We start from the raw sequence: 21,650 nt of genomic DNA on the forward strand, positions 1-21,650 counted from the left end.
TAAAGATACACATATCAGATAAATATGGCGGGATACATCTGGGAAGGTATTTGCTACACTCATGTTTACACATAAGGATATGGATATATATATATATATATATATATATATATATATATATATATATATATATATATAGCTGTATTTATATTTTTATGTAATATATATATATATATATATATATATATATATATATATATATATATGTATGTATATATATAAAAAACAGCCACTGGGGATGCAAAAGCCAGTGCATTTCTTTATGCCGGTCCCAAGCCCGGATAAATGGGGAGGGTTGCGCCAGGAAGGGCATGCGGCGTAAAACTTTGCCAAATCATTTCATGCAGACACCAGTAAATATTTATATATATATATATATATATATATATATATATATATATATATATATATATATATATAAAACATATGCCCATAACATTTAGTGGAGTCATACCCCAGCACCAATAGTCACAACCTCTTAGTGCAAGGAGATGTAATGTAAGTATTGCAGGTATAAATGTAGAATGTTGCTACAGTAACGGGTTGTGTTAACAGACATGTGTTGGAAGTAACTTCAGATACTGACAGGTACGCCATCTATTACTGGCAGACATCATAAGATCATCATAATGAAGTACCACATAAATCACAGTAATGATCCCGTGGGAATACAGCAGAGATATGACCAATAAATGCGGACAGTCTGACACAATCTGTTTAGTCCGGAGGTATACACAGAACTCCTTAGTGCAAGATGTGTGGACCAAGCCTGACAAAGTGGATGTTTGCAGCCATGTAAATGGGGATATCACAAAAATACTGGAATAGATAAGCTCACACATTTGACGCATTCACACACTCCTGTCTGTCCTTGCACATATTAACCAGAGGAGCAGAGGTCCCAAGCCCACATACTTCCCACTAGTTAGTGACCTACATCTTTACAGCATCACACTGCTTTGTCAGAAATACACTACAGTTATGGTGGCCAGGTAACAGGACATCTTTCAGATATCTGGACATAACATCACACTAGGTAAATACACCGAGCTGCTGCGCATATCACAAAGCACTGTGCAAACTACAGGCAGACCACCACAACACTGACCCAAGTTTCCTATGGGAAAATACACATGTAGGTAAATACACTAAGCTGCTGCGCATGTCACAAAGCACTGTGCAAACTACAGGCAGACCACCACAACACTGACCCAAGTTTCCTATGGGGAAATACACAAGTAATTGCAATTATAGTAGGCACTACATGCATGTAACAGCACCGAGTAACAGACACCAGTGTGAAAGTGTATACCCACAACCAATCTGAACACAGTCACAGTCACATTATGGTAAGCCTAATTAATATTACAGTATATGGACTGTGTGAACAAAACCATCCTCATATGTGCCACTCACACACTAACCCTACATGTATTGGACCAATGCACAGTGTAGTCTGATGCCTGACTGTGGTATAGGACATGTGTCAGTCTGGCCCTACAAACATGTACGCTGATAGTGTACCATAAACTGGAGCAGCATGCAACATCAGATAGAACAGGACTAAGAACAATGACATCTACCACAGTTTGTACGCAGACCAAGTAACATATTCACAATACACACTCTGTCAACAATCACCATATGTACACAGACCTTACTACTGTACACACTACAACAGAATGTCCAGGTTTTGTCCTCAAATATAAGGCCTACTATACATATGTCTAGCAGTCTGATATCTCACTGGCTTGTTATCAGGTATGATGTCAGTAAATAATGATGTACTGTACATATGCACCTCGTACTGCATGACGTATGGACAAAGGGTGACAGACTTGGGAGACGGAGTCACAAACACAGGGTCAATATTGACATATTGCTGTGATAAACTGGGAAATGTCATGGTGTAACAGGGTTTGTTGTGACATATCTCTTCTGAGGGATATGAAGTCCGTAACTCATGTGGCTGCCACCATGTACTGACTGCAATCCTCAGAGTATGCTACTGCATTTCTAAATATAGGAAATGTGTGAGTAACACACCACATGTAAGACTCCAAACTCTGGCCAGTCTGTAGATAACCCTAGAGGTGAGAGTTTCCTCAACCACACAACACTGTCATGTCAGACTTTAAATCATGTAGAACAGCCAAATCTGCACAAACCCTGTTAAACCAATATTACTCCAAATGTAGAACAGCAATACTTACATTCTGTCCCCATGTCTGGAGCATCCCCCTCCTGTTTGTTGGCCTGTCTCCACAGTGTATGTTGCAAGAGGTATTTCCAACTACCCTCTGTGATGCTGTTTGTCAAATACCCACATGAAGTCCTGCTCACAGTGAAGGAAATGGGGCCAACACCCACAAAAAGTGCTTAGTTATAGGAGTATGTTTCCATGCAATTGGCTGTAGGAATGATACCACAGCTGTTCCACATGCAATTAGCAAGTGGGGGAGTGAAATTCATGCACAGGCCATCAGCTGATCATGAGCATTATTTACAAAACTCAAGCTGCTGTCTATGCAAAACAGATGTACTTTCCCACATCCACTAGAGAGGAGGAGAGAGAGTGAGAGAGAGAGAGAGAGAGAGAGAGAGAGAGAGAGACAGAGACAAAGTAAGAAAGGAACGTAGTAATAGAGTAAGAGCCAAGCATGTTTATGTATGATCCATGGGTGGAGAGTGGTATCTGGGTATTATAACAGTTGCCTATATTGTTTACTAATCCATACTGTCACATAGTAATTGCACATGGCTGTACACATTTATGGCTGAGGATTGTCTACAACCTCTACAGTGTTTGAAAACTGTTGGCCTTGTAATATGGACAATGGAACATATAGGTAATCAATATAATGATGCAGCAAAACCCATACTGCAATGGACCCTGTCATTACACAATCACCCACACAGTATACCGATGACACACACACACACTTAAAAGTACTGAGTTTCAAACCACTACCTGACTATGTATTGTTATTACAGTGTTATACAGTTACTGCACGTGCCACAAAGCTTACATGCTGGAGAGTTGTCCAAAGGTATCTTCAAAGGTGAGTGACATCAGCAACAGTGCTAAAGGAGGGATAAGGGAAGTGTAGTAAGTGTGAATGTCCAAAAAAGCAGGTGTCAATAAAGATACACACACACTCTGTCAGAGAAACGCACACATTATTGCAGTTGGCAGGATCAGGATTAGAACTCCTATTTAACTAGTTTGCTACACTAGAGTATTACGCAGTTATCTCAAGCATCACAGAGCCTATATGGCTGATGCATGGCCAAAGGGTTATTTCAAGGTGACTGACATCAGCAGGCATGGTAAAGCAGGGCAATGTGAGGTGTAGTGATTGTGAATGGCTTCAAAATCATTAATTTCCACACATGCACACACACACACACACACACACACACACACACACACACACACACACACACACACACACACACACACACATACACACACATACTCGCCAGTACTGAGATGCATAGGTTCATTGCTTCACAGGTGTGTAATAGGTTAATGGGCCTGAAGGCTGTACAAGGCTATTCAAAGGGAATACCTTGGCATCAGGCCACATGACAACGGTCTCCAGTGTGGCTCAGGGGTGTAATCCCTGGAGTGCTCCCCACAGGTGAGTATTGTATTCACCATCCACTTACCTGGGTTATTATTGTGGGTGGCCAGTGATGTGCACTGCTTCCCATGTATGTGATCTATATTCCATAACATAGACAGTGTCTGGGTTGTGGACATGTCCCACACGCATGTTCTTTGACATGTGGAAGTGTACTTGAGGTCTCTGGGGCATGTTGTGTGTACAGATTGTTATCTTCTGATGTAGCATTCCTGACCTCATTTGGGGAGACCTAGCTATTGAACTGAGTTTGTGCTTGTACCTACATTGACAGCATGATACATGTATTCAGTGGAGTTAGTGACATCTGTCTATACAGGGCATGTGTATAAGGCATGATATTCCATTGTATGGGTTACATTTGCAGACTCTACAGTTGTTGCAGGTGTCCAGTGGGGAACATAGCAAAAGGACCACTGTAAGCATTTATTTGCCTACTGTAGGGATGGAACAGGGTGCCATGTCCTTTTACTTGCTGGATAACACACACTCACTCAGGAGATGTAACACATCACAGTACTTTCTGATGTCAGTGGCACTGTTGTGGTCAACAGGCATGTAGTCCACTGCAATCACACTGTGGTTACTATCTGTGAGGAAATATGCAGGGAACTACCAATATAGTGGTTTTTGCCTAGCCAAGTGTGTTTGTGTTTGAGACATGGATGGAGAGTGTTGTCTGAGTAATACAAGAGTTGCCTTTATTGTTCACAGATCCATAATGTCACATGTAGGGCTATGGATTGTCTACACTAGCCTCTCTGGTATTTGACATCTGTTGTCATTGTAAGGTGGACATTGTGACATGTACTAGGTCCTCAATATAATAATTTAACAAAACCCACCCCCCAAATCATCCTGTTATTGCACAATCACAGCAACCCCCCACAGGCCACTGATGACAGACACACACACACACTTGCCATTACTGAGATTCAAACCCCTGCCAAGCTATGCATTGCTACTACAGTGTAGCACATTTATCACATGCACCACAGAGCTTATAGGATGGATGTTTTCCCAAGGTACTTCTAAGGTGAGGGACATCAGCAGCCCTTGTAAATACTGACATTGGGTGATATGGCAGGTGAGGGATCCCAAAAAATTTTTTTACACTTAATACTCATTTACATTCGCCAGGGGTGAGGTTCAAACCTTTATCTAAGGATCTTTATGGACCATTATGGTTACACATTTACCACATGCACCACTAACCTGACATGGTTTAGGTTTGGCAACAGGTTCTTCTAAGGTGAATGATATCTGCAGGACTGCTAAAGACAGGCTCTGAGATGTGTACTGGGTGTAAATGGAGCCAATATCTTTGACGTACACACATACAAACACTTCCCACAGAAGAGATTCAAACCCATACCTGTGTAGTTACTAATACTACAGTGTTCTGCATTTATGGCACATACCGCAAAGCTTTTAGGGATCAACTTTTTCCACAGGGGTATTTCAAGGTGACTGACATCAGCAGGCTTGCTAAAGTAGGGCAATGGGAAGTGTAGTGACTGTGAATGGCCTCAAAATCATCAATCTCCAAACGCACAGAATTTCACAGTTGTCATGTATAGGGATTAGAATTCCTACCTAATTAGTATGTTACACTATAGCATTACGCAGTTATCACATGTGCCACAGAGATCATAGAGCTGAGCATTGGCCAGTGGGTTATTTCAAGGTGACTGACATCCAGCATGAGTGCTAACATGGGCTATGGGAAGTGCAGTGTGTGTAAATGGGCCATAAACCATTCCTCTGGAAACACACACACAACACTCAGTCGCACATAACTTTACATTTGACAGGACTGGGTATACAAATGCTAGATGAATACTGATTTGTACTATCATGTTACACAGTTATCACAGGTACCACAGACACTATAGGGCTGAGGGCTACCAAAAGCAAATGTCTACAGTGATTGACATCTGTACATTATGTGATATTGGCCAACTGGATGTGTGGTGGGTGGGACAGGTCTCATGATGGAAATCTCTCTGTCACTGTCTGTCTCTCTCTTCCCCACATCTCTGTGTGTGTATGTGTGACCGATTATCATGTGTTGGCCTTGGATATGTGTGAGTATTCCTATCCAATGTGTGTGCAAAGCATGAAAGGTGTACAATGTGGTGTGTGTGCACAGACATCTGCGACTGACAGATATGTATAATCCACTGTTGTTGTCAGACATGGGCTTCATTTTTCCAAGTGTTGGAGCATGCCCAGTATGACCTTCTGTATTTTGTCATCAGACATGGGCTTCATTTCTCCAAGTGTAGGAACACGCCTAGTATGACCTTCTGTATTGAGTGTGTGAATCCATTCCAGGTAGGTTGTACTCCAGTGCAGGATTTTGTGTTCTACACCTACAGCTAGCAACCTGTTTCTGCAGGATATCTGTAGATAGGTTGACATTATGGAGTCACAATGGGTGACAGATAGTAGAATACTGTAACTATTGTGTCTGTGCTGCTTGTGTTACATGGTTGGTGTTAGAAGAGATATTCAGACATATGTACTGTTTTACACTGTGATGTATTATGTCATCAACTACTGACAGATATACTTATTTGCTCACAGTTATTTCCTGGGAAATACAAGATGAATGAAGCTGTGTCCAGTATTGTGGTCTGCAGCCTACATATTCTTGCACACTGTTGCCATTCTGGAGGGGTAGCGGCAGACACTTGTTGATGGGTCTGTGTAAATGGTCCAGCACCTTGGTACTGTGGTGGCTGAGGATCCCCTGCTTGTACATCTATTGACATAACAGAATGGCCATATCCTGCTGTGGTCATACCTCTCAGCTGTACAGATTCACCCAGGTTACCCAGAGGCAGGGATCATATATTTGGTCAGTTCCCCTTCACATTGTGGTTTACAAGCGGGTTTGTAGCCACCTATTACTGGATTTGCAGGCAGGGGTAGTATGGGCACACATCAGAGTTTCAGACTTCACACACTGCATGGTGTCCATGGTTCTACCCCCCTCTGTTATTCTATCCTCTTCCTAACATTATGCAAGTGATATCTGAGAAGTATCCCTATAGTTGTCCCTTCATCACAGCAGTATTTAGGGGTTGGTCCACAGTTCATGCAGTAGGACATGGTGGGCATGCTACTGGGTTTGTCAACATGGCCTTGGATTTGTGTTCTGTGGGCTGTGTTATGTTGTTAGTTGGGACCCCATGAGATAACATACATTGGCAGTATGGGTGAGGCACATTCCTTTGACAGAGGACTGTAGGGCATTTGGTAGTGATGCAGGCCATCTGTAGCAGGCCTGTGCATTCTGTCACTCCTACAGTCCCAGGCTGCGAGCCACTGGATTCCCCTGGGGTGGCAGGGTAAGTGTGCGAGGTGTTAATTGCAATAGTTCTTGTCCATATTAATCCATTGGTCTGGATGCTGGCAGGGTGCTGCTTACAGCTAGGGACACACCTGCATGGGACACCTCTTCAGCATGCTGTATTCTGTGGGTATTCCCATACAGAAGTGTGGGTCATACCGTACTCATTCCCATCAGCAGGGATATGAACTGTGATGAACCCATGGCTGATGGTGGGGTGAGCTGAGTGCATGTGTACTATGGAAGCTTCTTTCAGCTGACTTGCAGATATGTGTGGTGCATTCCCCTTATGCTGCCTTGTGTGGGGACATGGCCAGTCTCTCATTACTTCATAACTGTGCCTTTTGTGGTCTACCAGTGATTGGCCAGACTACATCAGTATTCCATACTACACAGAAAACTAATGTGCTGCTAACATGTATGTACAATTCCAAAGATGTGTGCAGTTGACAGTTACATTTTATGTACTCTGTATAGGGTACTTCCACCTGTGTACTGTGTGTATGTCTGGGCCCACATTCATGGCATGTCCATCTTTCAGATGGTGATGGATACTGACATCTGAACAATGAGTATGGATGACTGCTGAATTAGGTCTTGCTGGGATGCATTGTGGTTGGAATTGTCAGAACATGACCCTGTCATCGAAAGTACTGGCCATAGGCCACCGGGACAAAACCCTTCATGCCTACAAGCTGACCACTTCCGCACAATATACAACACACAACAACCTAACACACAGAGCCCTGAATATTGTACACATGCAACAATCTATCCTGTAAATTGGGCCAGCTCAGGTAATCTGTGCTCCACTGTTATTAAACCCACATGTACATGTTACTGAATTTCTACATAGGATTGCGGGGGGCACACCTGACAACTGTAAACATTTGCTATGACTCTACTGGTATTTCAGGGACTCTGTTGGCTTCCATTTCATTTTGTATTCTGACGTTTGATGCAGCATATCAGTAGAGTACAGATCTTAGGTTTTATTGACCTACATTTAAGTTTCAGACTTCTTACCCTTCAGAACTAACATACAACTGCCTGACTTGTTATAGTCTGTCTGTGTAGGTCTGGAGGGGGGGCAGTTCTCCATTGCCATTAATTGGAGGCCTTAGCACAGCCTTTCTTTATGGTTACCTACACCTGTCCTGCTGGCTGAGGCTGTTGTCGCGTATATGAGCCTCACTGACATGCATGTGTGTGTCCTGTGGACACACATTTGGGCCACCACATGTACTACAGTGGGATTTGTCACCTTGTCTAGTACTGCCTACTTTGTTGACACCAGTATTTGTTATGGATTTCATGCTGTCCATATAGGTATCCACTATCTGCTGCCATCCCATACAGCCACCCGATTCCCTTGCATGCTCACATCCAGACTATAGCTACAACTAGCAGTGTGACTTACCTTTTGGCTGTGCCAGTATTCAGGATGGTGCTGGAAGACTGACTATGTCGGGTGCACATAGTACAATCCCTATACATGGTAAAGAATAGGTAGTGTCATGTTTGGCATCCCTTTTACTGTATGTGTGTATCAGAAAAAGGTGTCATTCCCTGAGTTCCTACTGTGTCAATGTATGTGCTATGCGTTGCTTCTTTGCCAAAGCCTGGGCATACTGGGCATGCCTCCTTCTGCCTACATGGGCAGGCTCAGGTTGTTCCTCCTCTGAGTCACTCTGTGCCTGTGCTGGCCTTGGCAATGGTGGGGGGCTCTGTGGCCCTGCCCTGTGCTGTTCCTGCTGCAGCTGATTCCGCAGGATCATATTATGTAGCATGGCACATACAATGAAAATTTGTGTATATGTAGCTGGAGAGACCTGCAAGGCTCCACCAGATATGTCCAGGCATCGGAACCATGACTTGAGCATTCCAAACACATGCTCTATTATGATTCTGGTTTGTGTGTGTGCCTCATTATGGAATTCTTGTTCGGGTGTGTGTGCATTTCTGATGGGTGTCATCAGCCACGGCACCAGTGTGTAACCAGCATCCCCTACTAGGTGGCCATATGGGATGTCCCCACTGGCAAATCTCTGGTACAGCTGTGTCATATGCCATATGTGTGAGTTGTGATAGCCTCCAGGGCTGCCAGCACACACATTCATTATAATGCCCTGGACATCGCACATGACATGGCAGTTGATGGTGGTGAAGCCCTTGCGGTTTATGTAGACCCTACCCCACTCAGCAGGTGGTGCTTTGATGTGTATGTGCGTGCAGTCTATAGCACCCACTAACTCAGGGTATTCTGCTATTTGGTGGAAGAGATGCATATTGCTGGTCAATGCCTAACGGGTGTTGAGGAAATATATGTGCTCACCGGCATGTGCTGACATGGCATCCAGGAACTGGTAGAGTACCCTGGATGCTGATGCCTATAGGATCCTCATGATATCCCCAGTTGGCCTTTGGAAGGTACATGTGGCTAGTATTCTTAAGCTTGCACATACCTTGGTATCCACTGGAATGGGTTCCCCTCTGTTGATTCTGTGTGTGAGGCGTGGCCGGCATAGCTCAACAATTTGCTGTAGGAGGTCCTGTCCACCCTATAGTGAGTCACTATCTCCAGATCATGTAGCTCCTGATAGGTTACCCTGGCTCTGTACACTCTTCTCCTTCTCCTCACTGTGGGTTTGTTCGTCAGCATTCTCATCCTCACCACCCTCAGTCTCTTCCACAAATTGATGTATGAGAGCAATAGCAGCCCCTATCATTTTGTTAGTTTTGTCAGGTAAATAGAGTTTGTGGGAAAAAACAGAGTGAAATGTGTTTGCATAGTTTATAGTAGTGTGCTAAGCTGGGCTGGGCTGCTGCCTGTGTAATTGGCTGATTCTGATACACTTCTTCTTGATTGCCTTCCTACTGCTGTTTTCCCTTCCCATTGCCTTCCCGTTTAAGCCCTAAGGTGTTCCGTGCATACCCAGTGCTCAGATGCGAATAGAGCTTCTATTTCTCGTTTTTTTTTTGTTTGTTTGTTTGTTTGTTTAAAACCTGATGCATGGCATGCACACCCGTTTAGGCAATGTAAACACTGCTAGGCAGCCACAGACACACCCCCTTCCTTAGCTGTGCTTAGCTAAGGTCAAACACAGGCCACAGAGCTCCAATAAACTTACAGCATGCATGACACTCTCCCTTATGAGGTCATTTACCTCTTATGCTTATGCCATGGTGTTGCTGCACCTACATGGTTGGGTGCAAGCTAACAGTGAGGGGAAATCTGTGATTCAGTATCAATCCCCTCATTTGCATAAAACTGACTTCTAATGCATGGTTACAAAACTGACACTCAGCCTTTCCAACCACTATTCCATGGTATTGTTGTCTTATGCATGCCATTGACTATTATGGCAGAATGCTGATTTTGGTCTAAAAGCTTATTTCCAACTTTTTTTAATTATTTTCAGGCTGATCACATTTGTGCACCACTGCCCTATGCTTAAATGGCCGAAATTGACCAAAAAAAAAGCTATTTTTTATAATTTTGCAACTATTTATCATGCCGATGGCCATATATTTGGACATTGGCATGCCTACTACATTGAATACATGCTTTCTTTGGAGCAGTCATGCCTCCATTTTGTAATTTGCAGAAATGTATTTGATTAGTAGCCGAATACATTTCTGCAGGTTACACTATTCCTGCACAGATACCTGCCTGCTTCCTGGATCGCTAATTCACCTCATTTGCATGGTTTTCACCTACAAATGGGGTAGTTAGCATACAGGAGCTGTGTCCATGCAGGAATAGTGTAGGAGTGCTTGTGCACATCCTGGAAGCTTTTTCCTGGATCGCTCGTTGGCCATATTGCATGCAGCAGCTCTTGCACTATTCCTGCACACTGTGCAGAGCTTGCTGAATCCTGCGGTATCTTTAAACTTAATATTGTCTATACTGACTTTAAAAGGAGTTGTAAGAAAATCATGGAGAAGCTATGAATTTTGTCTAGAAAGTGATGCATTCAGTAATTGCTTTGTTGAGTTATACTAGTGGTGACAAATTATTTTTAATGGTCTTTTGTTATAATAATCATGACTATACTGAGTTATCTGCTGTAGTACAGGGATAGCCTAAGATTCCTAGAGAAGTACTACATAACTCTAGAAGGAGTGCAAGTACAGAGATGATGTGCAGCAGTGAAGGCACTAGTTATCACTACAAATGGGGACATGCAGCCATTATGAAGTGCACAGCTCTCTCCAGATGTGACTTGCTGATTAACACAGCAACTACATAGTTACACCTGTCCATGCAATGATACACTTGATTAGAAGAGTAGAGTAACAGAGGTAAATGTGTCACATAAGTATCTACTGCAAATGTACACTCCATTGCAAACATAAATATACACAAATAGTTCAGGTATGGGCAATGATATCCTGCCAATATACCAAAACAATCATTCCCATTATTGTGTCTAAGTTGTTCTTAAGAATATTTAAACTTACGCTTGCTTTACTAAAAATTGTTAGTCTATTCCATTTATCAGCTAATCTCTCAGAAAACCTATTAGTACACCTCTCAATCCTATATAATCTCTTACACAGGTTGCGTCTGTTCTGCTTATTGTTCTGGGTTAAACTTTTTATTATGAGGAACTGGTTAACAAGAGGTAACATTTCAGTCAATTTATGGAAGTGATTTTAATAAACCTATTTTGAAGACATGGAGATTAACCGGTGATTGTCTTTTTTTATGAAAATATGTCAAAAATATGGTGCAACTTTTGTACCATTTGCAATTGCTACACTTCTATAGACACATTATGCATGCAAAATCATGTTAGGAAACATTAGTTATGATACTGTGTGAGTTTTTGCTGGTTGTTTGCTTTATTTTTTTCATAGAAAAGAATGGAGAAATGGTCTTTTAGATGCTGATGTTTTTCATCTTCAGAACCAAGAGGTGATTAACAGCTTATAACTGATATACAAAGCTGCATATCAGGTAGCAACTACATTATGAAGAACTGTTTTGCTTAATATTTTCGATATTAGTTGTAATTTTTGCTAAATTGGGTTAGCAGAAATGTAAATTACTGCTTAACTGTGGACCTGCATAGACCCGTTATTATGTAGTCAGTGTCATTTGATATTTGTATACATAATAACGGGTCTATATTATAACATTGAAAACTACAAAGATCGGATGTTATAATATAGAACCCTAAACATCGAAATCCACAAACATTGAACAGTCAGAATAGCGATTTATTTCCCAGGGAAAAAAATCGCTATTCCGAGAAACATACACACAACACAAACACACACAAAAAACAGCAATCCACACACATACACTTAAAATCCTGCACCTAAACTAAACTTTACATACAATATTAGCTATCCACTTACCTTAACCCAACCCTAACCCTAAGGTCCGTCACTATCGCACACTCACCTCACCCGCGCCCTAACCCTAACTCAAACCCGGCCCCCCAACCCTAACCTACTTACAACCACACACTTACCTGACCTGCTCCCAAACCCTAACTCACCTAACCCGCCCCCTAACCCTAACCTACACACAATCACACACTTACCTGAACCCGACCCGTAACGTTCCAACATATCGAACACTGAAAACAGTGAAGCCACAGCAACGGCCCACTGAATTCTTTCCCTGGAAAAGAATTCGGTGTCCTGCACCTTCGCTGTTTTCAGCGTTCGACAAAACTGGTTCGATATTATAACATTCGAACTTTATAAAATTCGATGTTATAATATAGACCCCATAATAACTGATGTTTTATCTGTTATTATCAGAAATGTTTAATCAGATGTGAGTCCTAAAATATCTTTTGTATTTCACGTTTATTAAAATGACATTTTAAGTCCAGTCTGCAATGAAGTCTATAGTACACAATTAAACTTGTAATGTAAACATTAAAAAATATAATTTACTAAAAAATAAGTGCAACCTTAGTTAAACTCAATACTTAAGATATCATTTAGTTTTCTATGTAAACTTTTGGTATTATAAACCATCGGAATTTGCTGTAGTATTTCTAACACTCCTTAGCAACAGTCTTAACTCAATTCCTAACAAGTGCATAGATCATTCATTTTTCAAGGCAAAGTACTATGTTTTCAGTGAGGCTTTGAAATGTCCTACCAGAAAGTAAGTTTTAATCTTAACAGCTTCTACATAATAACATCTAAGGTATTTTTTTCTCAATTGTTTTTATTGAAATTTTTATATCATCTAAGCTCTCTCTGAGGGGAGACATTGAAAATTTGCTGCTATAAAACAGTACTGTTTAATTAACATATAATTCCATCATATTTTTCATATGCAGAATAAAAGTCTAATAATTGTGTCTACAGGATCATAATAAGATATATTTTTATTTTTTGTTTTCAACTCCGTTAAGAATGTTAACTTTGGAAATGGATTACTGTTGACATTTCTTCTTTTCATGCATTAGTTTGCATGCAACTACTTTTTCTCTCACTTTTCCTTATTTTATCATTTATCTTGCATTCCCATTGCTGGCTACTCTTTTTATTAACAGTGATACAGTGACATATTAAGTAATTTCCTCTGTATGGAAAGAAATCATGTAGTATTGTAACTCTGCAGCATGCTACAGAAGATTAGAATATCAAGATGCTTAGAAATGAAAATGTAGTTTAAAAATAATTCATTTTCCTTTTTTAAAGGACGATATGCTTCAGCGAGAAGGTCATGTGCGATGGGGAGAAGGCTTTGTAATTGTCTATGACATCACTAACAGAGCAAGCTTTGAGGAAGTGGTACCACTTAAGAATTTTCTGGATGAAGTTAAGAAGCAAAAGAATGTTACATTTATCCTTCTGGGCAACAAGGCTGATCTTGATCACTCGCGACAAGTCAGCACAGAAGAAGGTGAAAAACTGGCTATGGATCTGGCATGTGCCTTCTATGAATGTTCTGCTTGCACAGGGGATGGCAACATCTCTGAGGCCTTCTATGAGCTGTGTAGAGAGGTTCGCCGACGTAAAATGATTCAGGGAAAAACAAGGAGGCGAAGTTCCACCACACATGTCAAGCAGGCTATTAATAAGATGCTGACTAAGATAAGCAGCTGAGGCATCATGGGACATGGACGATTCTTAAAGCATGGAAGCCTTGACTGAAACAAAAGAAACCAAACTAGGAAGCATTAAGCAAAGGGCTTTCGCTTTCCTGAACATGCAGTTTCCTATTTCTCAGGCAAACTTCTGGCTTTCAAGGACAGAGATGAATATATTGTATGCCAGCATTTAGATATTATATAAAAATATTTATCACATAAACAAAGTGAATGCTAAGTGTCAGAGTATGGTTTCTTCATTTCATCTTAGTTCAAAGTGTCTTCTATCATGCTGCTTAATATTAACATTACATATTCTACACATGGACACACACACACACACACACACACACACACACACACACACACACACACACACACACACACACACACACACACACACACACGCTCACATGAAAGCATACTTTCTCAGATATGTACCTGAGTCAGCATAAATACATGAGATGTATATTCAGCTGATTGATAAATTTGAGGAGTTCTTCATTTATGTCACAAAGCAATCCACACAGTAAAGGAGCACTCTAATGAGAGATGCTTGCCACAACTACAAGTTCACCCCATTTCAGCTAATTTAATGTTATTTCAGTCTCTGACTCAGTGTCAGAAACACAGTAATGCATATGTGTATCAGACAATGATATTAAAATAGATATTATGCCTTTCAGAAATGGTTACTTTCATGTGATAGCTTTGACCACATACATTGGGCAATGCATTGTACGATTCCTACTACTGCTATTGAAAAATGTAGCTGGGAACTATAAGAGTTTAAATCATGGAGAGTGCCTTTATAAAATACATTTTATGCTGTGGCATACCTTGTTGTAGGCCGTTAAGTAGACCATATCTTTGGCATGATAGCTGGCTGCCATCTTAAAACAGATCCTCCTAAACAGAGGCACATAAACGAACAGGGAGAGTTAGATGGAAAATAACAGACTGCTCATGACATAGGCAGATATACTGATGCAAGTAGACAGACCAGATAGCTATCCTAGAAGTTAAGCACTGAGGTTAAGACTGTGTGCTTTTAACTAGGTTTCATCTTGTGGCTCTGTGTCTCTTTCCCTCAGTGTCCAGTTGCATATGAATTACTTTAATCAAGTTAGTTAATCAAGTCAAATGTATCCCTAAAAAGAGCCAATTATATGCAATAGATCTTGCATCACTAAGAGTAAACCAAATGGAGTGAGAAAATGGACCAGTACAGTGAGAGAACTGCATGCAGCAGACATCACTGCAAGTTACTGGCAAATGGACAGCTGGATACACAGAAAGCAAAGTCGGAAGATTAATGGACAGAAAGAGAAATATGTCCCAGAACTGACAGAAAGACAACCGAGTTAACACCAGAATAATTTAGATAGAGTGATAGCAGAAACACGAGGGTGGCCTAATGGGTAAGTTGTTTGCCTTACAAACACAAGGTGCAAGGTTTGAGTCTCACAAGGGACAATTGGCTAGGCTTAAAATGTCTCACAAGGGCAGTTAGCTTAGTACGAATTTATGAAAGAAAACAACTAGGAACTTGATATGCAATTGCCATACATGTACCATATGAGCATATTGTGAATTACAGCCACTGTTTACAGATGTTTATTTTATCACATTTGGTTGTATTTATCAAAGAGCATTAAACTCTAGAAATGATTCAGATTGTGCTAATACCTATAGGTTTCTCAGATGATAGAAGGCTGTACTCAAACTCACACACAATCAAAGTTGGGATGAGTATGCCCGGTGCATTATCAATTTCTATGCCTTACACATGTCTGTGCTTTTCCAGGACTGTGAACCCCTTTGGGACCAAAGACCCAACCCTTTCTGTTACATTACTTAAATTAGATGGGTTGCAGATTACATATTCAAGTGCAACTACAAGTTCACAAATCATATTTATATTATATAGATAATTTGCAGTGTCTATTATAATTTACTTTGTATGTTAAAATATAGTATAAATGTGCTGTAATGCCACTAGATGTAGTAGTGAACTAGGTTCTCCGTGCTAAGCCTTAATATTTGCACTTTATTATCTTTACAATAAATGTGCATGCCATTTTGCATGTGTCCTATTAAGTATTGCAAGGCTTTGTTTTCATCAGATGTACAGAATCATAAATGCAGACAGTAAAAATACAAACAAAAATGAAACAGTTGTCAGTTTTGCCGGTTTTTTTTTCATTATGGTAATACACAGGTATTTTGGAAATACTTTCTAAATGTTCTGAGTAATAAAAGCATGTTACTTATGGCATGTCCTTAACTGGGAGGATAAACCAAATGTTAATTTCAGAATATTTAAACTTTACCGTTTATTTTTTATATATGTTTAGTATATTTCAGAAAAAAATTGCTTCTACAAAAAAATGTAAAATGTATTTAATTTTTTTTTTTTTGCAGAGTGAATGTTAGTTTGCATTTGATTTGTGAGGAAAGTTATTTTATATGAAGAATATTTTTACTTTAATGTTTAAGTTTACACAATTTAATATACATTAATACAGGATATTTTGTGAACAAATTCCACCATGTAGCAGCAAAGGTGAGTAGATCCACTGAGTGTGAACTTTCCTGCTATACACACCTTACCTGAAGTTGGCTTGGTGTGGCAAAGCTTCAGCAGATAAGCCTATGTTATGCTCAGAAACATTATGCTGATGATGTTTTTGTAAATAGACAGAAATGTATATTACTTTAAAAAGCTAATTTCAATATAAAAAAAAGATTCTGTAGAACATTATTTAAAGCTTACCTCAGAATAAGGCTTCCAGGCACCATCTAGGTTGACATGCTAACATTTTTAAATTTTCATTTAACTGAAATCCCATCATTTAGATAAAGTGATATTAAAGTCACCCCTGAAAAGGGACTATGTATCCAGTGATCCTACCTAGTTAATGAATGAATATTATTATTATTAGTCAGATAAATTCTGTCTTTTCAATAATAGACAGTAATCTTTGCTGAGGCAGAGTTCTTACAATTGCTTTCCATGCAAGAGGAAAATGTTTATATGCTACTTGCCATAATATCATAACACAGAAAGTGTACAGATTTTTTCTTGTAGTTATAACTGAATGCTGCTTTACAGAATGCCAGCTGGCAGTGAGAAAACATTTTTATAGTGTTACTGGTGCCTGATGCATCTGTCTCTGATTGCTACCTAAGTATTTATATTTCCCTGCACTCTGTTGGCTTCACCTTCAACCTTAGCTATGTCTGTCTTCTTTCAGCATTTTGACACTTTATGGCTGGTGGTAGCACGTAGGGAGTCATATGTATCTCTGAAGAGCAGCCATGCACATCCTGCTTAGGGAGCTCATTGCTCAGTTTCCTAATTTTAGTAAGAATCTGCCTCATTTTTCCTGTAATGTAGTAACCTCTGAGTTAATTATAATTAGTGGTGTTCTTGAAATGTAATGTCAGCACAAAGCTCTGAAATGAATATATGTGTACAGCTTTCCTCCTCTTTCTCAAAGCTAATTGCATAATTTTTCATGTAATCTTTAACTCCACAGTGTTTTCAACCAGCTTACTCTCACTGCAGGGTTATTATAAGCTTTACAGTGTCAAGTTGCCATCCCGGCATCCAACCTTCCACAGAAGGCACACACACACACCTAGGGCCAATTTAGAGTATCAAATCCACCTTTAGCATGTCTTTGGGATGAAGCCGGAGCACCTAGAGGAAACCCATACAACCACAGGGAGGACATGCAGGCTCCGCACAGAAGGCACCCCAGTAAAGAATCGAACCGGCGAACCTCTTGCTGTGAGGCGGCAATGCTAACAGCTGCACCACTGATATATTTTGTCGAACACGTCTTCACTAAGCAACACTGTCTTCTCATTGTATTGTACTGCTCATCACCATCTTCTTGTCTTTCTGAGACCCTGTCAGTAGAGCATGTACTGTGTAGTCTAGTGTTCTATTCCCTCAGCTCCTACTAGCATATACTGGGACTGTATACAGTGCAAGTAAGTCATTAAACCAGGGCAAAGCTCCCAAGTCAGTCTCAGTAAGAGCAGTATGTGCCTAGTGGGTTTTATTATTAAGCAATAATCCATGAATGGGTGTGGTATCACAGGATTAACCTACAGCTGCAGTGGTTTAATCACAAGGGCAAGGCCCAAGTGGTTAAACAAAGCCAACTGTGGGTTAATCCTTTGATACCCACACCCAGTCACTGGTTATTTCTATTATACAATTATATTATTTAAGAAAGAAATGAATTACTGTCTTAAATAATGTCTTTATATAATGTCGCTGTAGTGTCCTTCCATGTTTGATGATGTACTGCGCATGCATATTGGAGTTATGTTCCCACGCTTGCACAGTACATCAGTGGTGTTCAGGAAAAGAAATGGCTTTTATCCATTGCTGTTTTTTTTTCTCCCCCCTGCCATTATGGGCTTTTAAGGCAAAAACCTAGACAAAGCTCAATATAGTCAGGGAACAAATGTCTAAAAATAAGTACAGACTTTATTTCTCTTTTAAACTTAGAAAGTTACTCCAATAGGAGGTTTTGTGTTAGTGCGCATATTACTGAATGATATGAAGCATAAACCTAAAATGTTTGTGATGGGACAGTTGTGCGGTATGTGACTCTGCTGAGACTTTGGGTTGGACAGTGCAGAAATACAAGAAAATCAGCTATGTTTTGAGTTTCTTTAGTTTTGTAGCACATACCTGATTTTTCTTCTATTCTGGTTTGCCCTCTAAGCATATGCCAATAGAAAAGTCTGGCTGTTGAATGATACTCTAGCAGCCAGACTTTTTTGTATTGATATATGCTCAAGTTGCAATGGGCATGCTGGTCAATTTCAGGATGAAAAAAGTAGCTATGTCACCAACTGTATCATTTACCAAGTACTAATGATTTAAAAATCAAAACAGAAAGAAGAATGTTGCATACGAAAATCAACATTTAATAACTCAGATTAATTGCTGAATGCCCTCTTTCACTTATTACTACTACTAGTCTGATGTCAGGCACATTGATGATATTAGTGGGTCCAAAAAGACATTTATTTTCATTTTTTTAATATTAAGTAAAGTTGCATGTTCATCATTCTCACTGCTGCAGTAGCCTATAGCTATCTGGGTTATATTCTGACCAGGATTTACTAAGCGGCCAGTTTTCAAAAGTGTCTTACTCCCCCTCCACACATGGATGTAGGCTGCTAAGTCTTAAAACCCACAGGTTGGCTACTAATCATATGCATGCACTGTTATTTTCCAAGCTTCAAATACCTTTGCACATATATCCTTACTTTAAAGAACTTCATCCACATGGAACACAGCTGTGCCCATACACGGATTTTACATTTGTGTGGTAGCACTTTTAGAAGCTCTAGATAAGGATGAAATTCTGTCTGTTTTAAACAATTATGTATGTTTTCATTAACTGCAGGACTATTGTGATCTTTACTTTTTTTTTGCTTTAATGATTTTATGATGGAGAGCTACAAACTACTAACTGCAGACTGAATGGACCTGTAATAGTGATCAACATTCAGACAACAGTCTGCAGGAATTCTCTTTCCCCAGTACACAGAACATAAGATAAAAATGAAAAAGCAAACTCAAAGGTAGGGTGGAGTACCCATGATTTAAAGGGGCAGTGGTATGAGAAGAGGGAGATATGTAGAGAATGGGCATGTGTTTGGGCAAGTCAGTAAAACAGTGTGAATGGATAGACTTCATAAAGACTACACCATTAGCTTTATACTATACTATACTATACTATACTATACTATACTATACTATACTTTATTATACTATACTATACTATACTATGCTATACTATACTATACTATTATATACTGTGCTATACTATTCTATACTTTATTATACTATATTATACACTATACTATACTATACTATTATATACTGTACTATACTATACTTTACTATACTATACTATCTTGTATTTTAACATTTTGTTAATCTCTGTATTAAAATGATAAAGGTAGACAGTCTTTAGCATTTGATACTCTATGTCTTGCTAGAAGTACTTTAGGAATATAAAATCCTTAAACAGTGCTTGGTTTTTCACACTGCTACTGTCAATTGGGTAAGATTTTTCAGTACTATGTGCTAAGAACATAGGAACAATGTGAGACAAGGAATCATAGAAACCATAAGATGCCCAACTGCATGCACCCTTAAGTAGACACACTTAAATGCTCCTGCTACCATTTACAAGTACTTAATAGTGCTCATCTCCCAGATCTGGTACTGCTGTACATGATACTACCAGTATAAATCTGTTTCTGGTCATTCACTCATCAGTACTTGCCTTAAAGCTAGACAAAATAGTGCTCTGTTTAATCTTTAGTGGCAAATTATTCCCTCACCTGGGAACACATTCACTTTGGAACCTATCCCTCCAGTGACTCTTGTTTATTTTTAGGTCCCTTGTATGGGTATTGGTGAATCCAGTAATTTTGAGAAGAAATAGCAGTTGAAGTAGAACTGGGTCCGATGGCACCAAAGGTGAAACACAGATCACCTTGGAACAGCCAGTAAACTACTGAGAATAACTCTAGGATTTAAGGTCTTTAATATTCTTGGTTAAAATTACTGGGGTCTTTTCAGGTATGCTATATGCTTGGTTTTGTAAATGCCAAAGGGAGCATTATGCTTCATTATATGTCTGATAATGGAAGAGTGTAGTGGTAGGATGATTTATTTGGGTCCTGAAGATAATTCCTTGAATAGAAGAATGTCCTGATTATGACAGAGACATGATGACTAATTGAGAGATTGTTGTCCACATAAGTACCCAGTTCTCTTATGATAATATATGGCAGAAGAGGAGAACTGTTTATAGCATGACAGCTTGGAACAGCTTCTTCTTTTTTTTGCTGAATACTACAATGCTGCATATCTTTGCATTTAGTTTGAGACCATTTTCAATATACCAGTTATGTCCATATTCCTGCCCTTGTTGGTGCCTGCCATAAACAGTCAGTAATCTTTTGGCAGGCTGATGTCCAGTAGCACATTCTGAGATATGTGGAATAGTTCTGGTGAGTGAAATCTGGATGTAATTCTAATCAATCTGCCTGAAGAGAATGAAGGATTGCTACATTGACTATTTGACTATAGGTTCAATAAATGGATGCAGATTGGAAGTAGATGATATGGTGGTAAGGAGGAGAATGGATTGTTTGTGTATCTAGTAGACAACGTGGATGGACTGTGCAGCAAAGTCTCTTGGCCCAGGATCCAGTGTCTTCTACTCAGAGGGAATACAGACTAGAAACTGTGCAGAAATTATACTTAGTAAAAATCTTCTGAAGACAGAGAGGAATGTTTTCAAAATCAGTAGCAGAGGGTGCAAGCATACAGCAGTCCTCATATTCCCAGCCTATGCTGCATTGTGGGGTTGGGATTCCTAGACAAAGATGACATTATGATTCAAGTAAAAGCTGGAGTTCAATAAAATGGGACACAAAAGTCATTTCTATGATTAGTAGTGAGTCCATTATGAACACCTCATTCATATTAAAGGTATATAAAATCATCAGAAGTGATTTTGATCTCTC

General features: G+C 39.8%; 1 protein-coding gene across 1 annotated transcript in view; it reads left to right on the forward strand.

Annotated features, from left to right (window-relative positions):
• The window catches only part of RERG (RAS like estrogen regulated growth inhibitor), an 865,035-nt gene extending 848,788 nt beyond the window's left edge, over positions 1-16,247 (forward strand). The window contains exon 5 of the mRNA XM_044088443.1: positions 13,681-16,247. Coding sequence (XP_043944378.1) covers positions 13,681-14,088 — 408 coding nt within the window. The 3' untranslated portion in view covers positions 14,089-16,247. The remainder of the gene's footprint in view (positions 1-13,680) is intronic.
• Positions 16,248-21,650: the final 5,403 nt, after the last annotated feature.

The sequence above is a fragment of the Protopterus annectens genome, chromosome 11.part0 (assembly GCF_019279795.1).
Source record: "Protopterus annectens isolate FY-2018-M chromosome 11.part0, PAN1.0, whole genome shotgun sequence".
NCBI lineage: Eukaryota > Metazoa > Chordata > Ceratodontiformes > Protopteridae > Protopterus > Protopterus annectens.